This window comes from Panthera uncia, unplaced genomic scaffold (genome assembly GCF_023721935.1).
Source record: "Panthera uncia isolate 11264 unplaced genomic scaffold, Puncia_PCG_1.0 HiC_scaffold_1393, whole genome shotgun sequence".
Classification (NCBI taxonomy): Eukaryota; Metazoa; Chordata; class Mammalia; order Carnivora; family Felidae; genus Panthera; species Panthera uncia.
Window position 1 is genome coordinate 9,423 of NW_026058023.1, and position 9,104 is coordinate 18,526.

The 9,104-nt window shown below is 46.8% G+C and overlaps 1 protein-coding gene across 1 annotated transcript; it reads left to right on the forward strand.

The window, feature by feature from the left end:
• The first annotated feature begins 441 nt into the window (after positions 1 to 441).
• LOC125917005 (glutathione peroxidase 7) lies at positions 442 to 8,481 on the forward strand. Its single transcript, XM_049623264.1, has 3 exons — positions 442 to 1,090; positions 5,741 to 6,002; positions 7,551 to 8,481. The coding sequence occupies exons 1-3, from the start codon at positions 956 to 958 to the stop codon at positions 7,712 to 7,714; spliced, it is 561 nt and encodes a 186-aa protein (XP_049479221.1). The 5' UTR covers positions 442 to 955; the 3' UTR covers positions 7,715 to 8,481.
• Positions 8,482 to 9,104: the final 623 nt, after the last annotated feature.

Consider the following 9,104-nt stretch of genomic DNA (forward strand, 5'->3'; position numbering starts at 1 on the left):
CTTATCAAAGCACGACTCAGGACCCGTGGGCAGAAAGAGCTGCACTGGGATTGTGAAGACTCACTGATTATACACTTTTTAGTTAGTGGGGGTTAGGGATAGCTTAAATCTCCAAGGAATTTGGAAGTAAAGCTTTCAGGACCTTGGTTGGGGGGGGGGGGGGGGGGGGGGGGGGGGCTGCTGCTGCTATGATAAGGTTATTTACTAGTGCCTAGTAAAACACCAGTCTGGGGACTCTTCAGAGGTGTATCAGTAGGCCATTCGCTCAGGAGGTAATTGCAAATATATCTCGGGGCGTGTTTACAGCTATCACGGAAAGTAACACTATTAAGAGCAAAGCTACAGAGGTAAAGCAATAAAGGAAGTTCTTGAGAGAGCTGCGGGAGTGTTAACAATTTGTAAGCCTCAGGAATTCTGCCTGGAGACTGACTGCCACATGAAGCCTGACATTTGTTTCTTTTTTCTCCCATCAGTTTCACCTCCATTTTTTCTATTACTCCCATTCTATATTGCCCAGGTGCGTCAGGAAGGGAGGCTAGCGCCACTGAACTAATGGAGAAGCTGAAGCCCAGAGAAGTGGCCTGACCAGCCTAAGGCCACTGAGCTAATTAAAAGTTTAACTCTCAAATCGAATTTTTCACCTCTTTCCCTACCAAGTCGCTGCATCCTGAAACAAGACGGAGCCTCACTGCAACTGGTCAGAACGGTCTCAGTGGTCAGACGCCTGAACCCACGACTCTGGGGTCGGAGACGGGCGCGCAGTCCAACGCTCCCACGGTGCAGATGGGGAGACTGAGGTCCAGAGCCCCGCGCTCCACCGCCAGCGGGACAGAAGGCGAGGGGGCGCGTCCTGCCTCGCCGGCCCCCTGGCGCGGGTGCCGCCTCCGCCCGCCCCCCACGCTGGGTCCCCCCGCCTGATTTTGCCCTCGCAGAGCCGCCAGCTCGGGAGCGAGTCATGTTGGGTGCACTGGTGTTGGCGTGGCTGCTCCTATCGGCCGCGGCCTGCGCGCAGCGGGAGCAGGACTTCTACGACTTCAAGGCGGTCAACATCCGGGGCAAGTTGGTGTCGCTGGAGAAGTACCGCGGTTCGGTGAGTGTCCGCCGGCGGGGCCTCGGAGCCGCCCGGGCAGGGCCCGTTGCGGGAACCCCGCAGCCCGGGACCCTGCGGGTGTGGCCCCGAGGGGGTTCCGCAGCCCTGCCCTGGCTCCCACTCCCCCAGCTGTTCCCCCCCCCCCGGGGTGCGGCGCCCCCAGATCCTGCGCTGAGCCTATCCCGCGACTACGTGGCACGGCCTCGGCGCGCAGTGAAACCCGAAACTCTTCCAGCCTACGCCGATTTCCCTCGCAGCGACTTTGGGCAGTGGAGCCCGACCTCTCCCAGAGGCTGCTTGCCTCGGCTAGGCCTTTGTCAAGCACCGGTCGAAAGGCAACCCTAGAATCCTGCCGCCTTTGTCTCTCCCATCCCCCGTTTCCGCTCTGGAACTGGGATTGTTGCTGATACTGAGTCCAATGAGAACCCCGTGGATATGGATATGCAGTGCTGGGGGAGTTAGTTAAGATGCACGGCGACCTTTACACAGATCATCCTTTAGAGAGGACAGGAAGGTCCAGAGGGAAGGTCATACAGCTCTAGAAAGCACAGAGCCTGGAGAGAACTACCCATCCATCTGTGGACTTCTCTAGGCAAACTCCTAAGATGGCAGCTCGGGCTGAGATGCAAGAGCCATCCAGGCTAACTGCTATCTCATTACCAAGTCTCTCAGAGAGGACTCAGAGAAGAAATGTACCTGGGTGAGTCTTTGAAACAAGAGTGAGTTTTGGCAAGACCAAGAAGAACTTTCCAGGCAAAGAACTGTTCATACCAAGTCTCTAAAGCAAACAAACAGCAAGAAGGATGGAGGAGGAGTGGGTGGCCTTCAAGCAGATCTGCTTGAAGGAGTATAAAGCATGAGGCTGAGTGGTGGAAGATGAGGCTGATGATAGTAGGGAGGGACCGAGAGGGTCCTTGAACAGTATATTCAGAGGCCTAGATGTTACACTGTGTATAATGAAGAGCACTCTGAGCCCCATTTCTCAAGATGGCCCTAGGGCCTTAATGTGGGAAAGGTGGGGAATTGGTAATGAACACATAGGTACAGCATCCAGATTTGGATGGACCACACAAAAATGGCTATCAGCATTCTTCTCCTGGGAGCGAGTCTTTAGTGAAGAAAGTACTTTCTAAACCTGAAAATGCTCAAATATGCTGGTAGTCCTGGGGGCAGTATTCCTTGTCCTGATTGTCCTCCAAGGTATTGTGAATTTCAAATGAGATGACAGTGTGGAAGCTCTTGGTAGAGTGCTCCGTACCTGTGTTTGGTGGGCTCCATCAGGAAACTCATCCAGGACTGAGGACAAAGAGCCAATAAGAGTAGGGCCCATTCCCAGTTAGGCCTTTCCTCCCTTCTAGTGCAGCTTAACAGAGAGCTCCAGGTTTAGCACTTGACTAGCTCTGCTATTCATTCATTCATTCACTCATTCATTCATTCATTCATTCATTATTATTGAGTACCTACTGTATACTAATTACTAGGCCAGTCTTTGGGACACAGTGGTGAACAAAAAAGATAAGTTTCCACTTCAATAGAGCCTATATGTAATGGAGAAGAGAGAGACAATAAACAGGAACAGAAACGAACAAGGTAATTCCTAGTACAGTGGGAATAAGTGCTAAGATGGAAATAGAACAAATTTTATTTATTTTCAGAAGTAATAAGGCACCCAGGATGTGAAGAACAGAAATCCTGGAGAAAAATGACCCAGAGAAGTGATCCCAGAATTCTGAGTGTTTTCATACTCTTGGTTACTGGTATATCCTAAAAAGCATAGGAGTGAGAAGCCAAGAAATCAATCAGAAAGAAAATGGAAAAAAGAAAAAGAAAAGAACAAAGTCACACACCTGCTAAGAGATAGAGTGAGAATTTGAACATAGGCAGTCCAGCTCCAAAGCCCAAGCTCTTAGCTTCCAGGTTTAGAGGGAAACCAGAAATAGTCCAGGGAAGCTGTAAATGATTCTGTTGAGTTAATCCAAGCTAGGACTACCACTTGGTCATTCATTCACCTGTAAATAATTACTGGCTCATTATGTATATTTTACCACTGTCTTTTAAGAATTGAAAGAGATTTATTGGCTCCCACTACATGCCTGGCACTGAGTCTAGCCCTGGAGACAAAACCATGAGCAAGATTGTATAGTTTATGCCCTGTGGCTAACTGGAAGGCAGTCATTTAGACCAGTGTTGAGTATGGATGAATGGGTGACTACCTGGGAATGTGCTTGTCTACGGTGTGAGCTTCTGTACATGCAGGCCTGAGTGTAGTATGCATGCATGCAAATAGTTTATTTGTTTCCTTGCTTCTATGTGCACGCCTGAGTCTGTATCTATGCTTTGATATGCACATATGTAAATTAACTATGTATATTTGGGTGTCTCTGTCCATCCATGCTTTGATCAGTTTAAGGAGAAACTTTTTGGTTTCAGGTATGGAACTAGAAACAGGATTTCCCTCCTTCCAAGGGTAGGCAGACGCACAAGACATAGATTAAAAATAAGCAGCTTTTAATGCTTTCACTGCCCAGGGATCCAGCAGAAAAGAAAGAGGAAGACCCCCAATTAAGGAAGGGAATTAAGGGTCCCAGTTTCTCAGCACCACAAGCAGAATACGACATGCTGACACAGATAGGGGAGGTTGTTCTAATGGCCTGTGGCCCCATAGAATGGGTCCTTCCTCATCTGGTAGAGGCAGGGTAGGGGAGTTACAGCTCAACAGTTCTCATCATCCAGCCCAGTAGTTCTCAACTGGGGGTGATTTTGCTCCCCAGGAGACATACAGCAATGTTTGGAGACATTTTTGATTGTCAAAACTAGACATCAGGGCGCCTGGGTGGCTCAGTCGGTTAAGCGTCCGACTTCAACTCAGGTCACACTCTCACGGGTCATGGGTTCGAGCCCCGCATTGGGCTGTGTACTGACAGCTCTCTCTGCCCCTCTCCTGCTCACGCTCTGTCTCTGTCTCTCTCTCTCTCAGAAATAAATAAACATTAAAAAAATTTTTTTAAAGCTAGACATCTAGCAGGTACAGGCCAGGGATGCTGCTAAACATCCTACAATGAATAGGAAAGCCCCTGCATAATAGAATTATCTGGCCCAGTGGGGTGCCTGGGTGGCTCAGTCCATTAAGCACCGACTCTTGATTTTGGCTCAATCATGATCTCATGGTTCATGAGATTCAGCCCCATCTCGGGCTCTGCACTGACAGCTGAGAGCCTGCTTGGGATTTTCTCTCTCTCTCTGCCTCGACCCCGCTTTGTGCTCTCTTGCTCTTTCTCAAAATAAATAAATTAAAAAAAAAAAAAAGAAAGGAAGGAAGGAAGGAAGAAAAGAATGATCTGGCCCAAAATGTCAGTAGTGCTGAGGTTGAAAAAGCCTGTCTAGCCTGAGCAGTTTGTGCCAGTGTATGTCCAGTGCCCCAGGCTGTCTCTGGGAGGTGGCCCTCTTTATGGAGCCAGCTAGTATAATCCCAGCTCTTCCAAAAAAGTGGCCAAAGAGATAGGGCTGGGCTCCACAGACACAGGGTAAGATTTAAGAATTCTTTAACAATGTATACAGCATTGGTGCCAAAATTCTACTCGCTGTATTGTCAGCAATTGTATTTATCAGCCAGCTTTGTATGTATCACCTAAAGGCTATAAATAAATGCATTTATTATAAGGTGATAAGTTTAAGGAATAGTCTAGTGACTCAAGAAAGTGGTATTTGTGTGCTGGAGGGAGAGGCGCAGAAAGGGATTGCCATGGGGTCCTTTTATGAAGAAAACCTACGTCTGTCTCTGTATCCATGCAGGTGATTGTGTATGTGTGTACATTTATTCATTTAGCACTTTCTGAGACTTTTCCATATGTCAGGCCCGGGGTGAAGAGGACATGGCTCCTGCCTTCAACGGGTTCACAGTGGGTTTCTTAGAAGGGTTTATTACTCATGTAAAGTGATGAGTGCCAGTTGACTGAACCAGAAATTGAACCCAGGTCTGCCTTTCCATTCCCCCACATTACCTCCTTTTTTGTTTTAATTTTATTTTTTAAGTTTTTTTGTTTGTTTGTTTGTTTTTTAATTTTAGAGAGAGAGCATGCCAGCAGGGGAGAAAGGCTGAGGGGAAGAGAGAGAGAGAGAATCTTAAGCAGGCTCCATATGCTCAGCACAGAGCCCGACATGGGGCTCGATCTCACGATCATGAGATCATGACCTAAGCCAAAATGAAGAGTTAGATGCTTAACAAACTGAGCCACCCAGGTGCCCCCACATTACCTCCTGATGTGAGCTCACCAGTGTGTGTGCGTCTCTGTGTAAATGTGTTGTGTGTGTTTGTGGGCATGTGTGATGTGTGCTAATATATTTTTGTGTCATGGGGCATATGCATCCCCATTTATGTATATTGTATGCTTATTCTCATGGATGTTCATGTATGTGTATGCACACATATCTGCAAGCCCCTGAATGTTTGATTTCATTTGTGCCTATGTGCATGTGTTTGTGTATTTGTGAGAGCATTGCACATTTATATATGCATACATTGTGCTCTTGAATATATGAGAAAGCATTAATTTTTGGGGGGTGGTCACCGTGTGGGCATGTCTGGCATGTGCAAGTGCATGACTCTTCACTGGGCTGTGTATGTATCTGGGTTTTGTTTTTGCCACCCAGGTGTCCCTGGTAGTGAACGTGGCTAGCGAGTGCGGCTTCACAGACCAGCACTACAGAGCCTTGCAGCAGCTGCAGCGGGACCTGGGGCCCCATCACTTCAATGTGCTTGCGTTCCCCTGCAACCAGTTTGGCCAGCAGGAGCCCGATAGCAACAAGGAGATCGAGAGCTTCGCCCGCCGCACCTATGGTGTCTCTTTCCCCATGTTTAGCAAGGTCGCAGTTACTGGCACTGGTGCCCACCCTGCCTTCAAGTACCTGATCCGTGAGTCCTGACCTGTTCCCTTACCTTCCCTCAGCTGGCTGAGGTCATGGCTCCCTGGGCAGCAGAAACTACTTGCTGATTGGGTGACCTGGGGCCCCTTCCAGACTCCTGCATATAGGTTCATGGTCTGTTCGAGCACTCATCTTTGAGGATGAACAGAGAGGTATTCCTGCCTGAGGATACCTCTACCCCTGCTGCCTTGAAGTTCCCCCTCAGGGGCACTCTAGCAGACTTCTCTGAGGTCCTGTTTTCATACACAGGGATTTTAAAAGGAGACTGAGGCCCTCAGATTTAGTCTATGTGAATTAGTCGAACTTATGGATTTCGGATGGAGACACCAAGGGCAGACAGAGGATGCCACATGTCTGGAGAAGGCTGACCAAGATGGCTGACAGGTTATCTCCTGTCCTGAGTTAGGGGCAAAGTCCATATACCATGGAGGGAAACCTTTAGAGCAAAAATTCCAGATCTTAATATTTCAGAAATAGGTCCCCTCTGCATCCCCAGAAGCTTCAGAACTACAAAATGAGGTCATGGGCCAAGCTTATCATTATGGTCCTGTTTCCTTCCTTGGGCCTCTCTCTTCCTTTGGGGGCTCCATTTTTGCCATCTATGCTATATATCTGATTGCCTTCACATCCCTCACTATCACCCCCCCACCCATTTACCTGGAGGAGTAAATGAAAACAGTGTAGCAAACAAAAAATCCCTTACTGATGCAGATTTGAATTTTGCCCTATGGGTCAATCCTAATATTTGCTTTTTTTCCCCCTGTGTGTTTTTATTAGTACCTTTCCAGTTCCCATAGTTATAGATCAAACCTAACTGTGCTTTAGAAGCAACTGGGAACTCTTAAAAGTGGTTTAGTCTGAGACCTACTGAAGCAGGGCCCAAGAATTTATTTAAGTACCTCCCCCACCCCCACCACCAAGATTCAGATGCAACCAGTCCACAGACTAACATTTGGAAACCATTAAGATTTCCTTAGAGAATAGGCTGTAGACTATTTAGTAGTTTGAGATCATTAAGAAAGGAGGATCTGATACTACTTTATCAAGTACTTCACAGAATCCTAAAGCAGTAGTTCTCAACCTTGGGGCCATATTGGCATCTCCTAGAGAGCTTTTAAAAAAATACTGATGCCTGGGGGCATCTGGGTGGCTGAGTCAGTTAAGCATCTGACCCTTGGTTTGGGCTTAGGTCATGATCTCACATTTCATGGGATCGAGCCCTGTATTGGGCTCTGCACTGACAGCATGGAGCCTGCTTGGGATTCTCTCCCTCTCTCTGCCCCTCTCCCACTTGCACTCTCTCTCAAAATAAATAAATAAACTTAAAAAAAAATTACTGATTCCTAAGACTTACCACCAGAGATTCTGATTTAAGTAGTCTGGGGTGTGGCCTGGGCATCAGGATTTTAAAAAGCTCTCTAGTTAATTCTAAATAATGGAACAACTGCTTCAAGGGAAGGATGGACACCGATAATGGAATTCCAGGAGAGTGGACACAGGGAAGCACATTTTGCTTTCCTTCTTCCTTTTTCTCTAGAGACTTCTGGGAAGGAGCCCACCTGGAACTTCTGGAAGTACCTAGTGGCCCCAGATGGAAAGGTAGTAGGGGCTTGGGACCCAACTGTGTCGGTGGAGGAAATCAGGCCCCAGATCACAGCACTCGTGAGGAAGCTCATCCTGAAGAAGCGAGAAGACTTATAACCACTTTCTCTCCTCTCCCACTGTCCCATTCCCCCCACCCTACACCTTGGATGGTGACCAAAGCAAACTCAGTCGTGCTCAATGGTGCTCGGAGGGAGGGCCTATGGACTCTCCTTCCTCCACTTTTATCCCATGTACCCTATCCTTCCTATGAGGGAAAAGTCTGGTATTTTGTATTTGAGTCTTAGAACAACCTTTAGGAACTCCTGGCCAGTGAGAGCTCTTGACCAATGAAATCACCAGCCAATAAGCACCTCTAGCCCATGAAAACATGTGGCAAATAGAAGTATATCAAGCAATAATCTGCTGCCTATTAAGAACTCTATAAGATAGGACCAATTCCTACCTCACAGGGCTGTGGTGAGGATGAGTATGAACAACCTATGAAAGGTGCCTAGGGCAGTGCCAGCTCACTAGGAGCATTCAATAAATGTTTTTTGCATATGAACCAAAAAATAACTTGTAATCAATAAAAACTTGCACCCAACATGAATTTCCAGCCATTGAGAATCCAGGCCAAAGATTTATTTGTTGTTGTAGTTGTTTTCCTCTGTATTATTTTTTTTAATTGAAAAAGTAATTCAAATAGATTGTAAAATAACACAGGATGATAATAAATAAAAATGAAAGTATCTGGGCACCTGGGTGGCTCAGTCCATTAAGCGTCCAACTTCAGCTCAGGTCATAGTCTCATAGTTCATGAGTTCAAGCCCCACATCAGGCTCTGTGCTGACAGCTCAGCCTGGAGCCTGCTTCCGATTCTGTGTCTCCTTCTTTCTCTGCCCCTCCCCTACTCGCACTTTGTCTCTCTCTCTCAAAAATAAATAAACATTTAAAAAATTTTTTAAAAATGAAAGTATCTCCCTCGTTTTCTATATCTCACTCCCTGGAGGTAAGTAAACACTGTTAGGAATCTGGTACAAAGACTTCCTAATTTTTTTTCTATCAAGCCAATCATTATTGCCCAGTAAGAACGCACTGACCAAAAGTACACTACAATAACAAATAGGCAAAAAATGTGAAGAGATCATTCACAGAATAATGTAGATGGATAATAAGGATATGAAAAGATGCTCAGCCTCATTAAAATTGGAAAGATTTTTTAAATGATAATACTCATAGTTGGTAAGGATGTGGGGAAATGGGCATTCATAGTAACTGTTGGTGGGACAATGAACTGACATAAGTTTTTGGATGGTGATTTGGCAGTATCTTTTAATTTTTTTTTCTTTACTGTTTACTTATATTTTGAGAGAGAGAGAAAGACAGAGTGCGAGTTGGGAGAGGGCAGAGAGAGGGAGACACAGAATCTGAAGGAGGTTCCAGGCTCTGAGCTGTCAGCACAGAGCCCGACGCGGGGCTCGAACTCACGAGCCGTGAGATCATGACC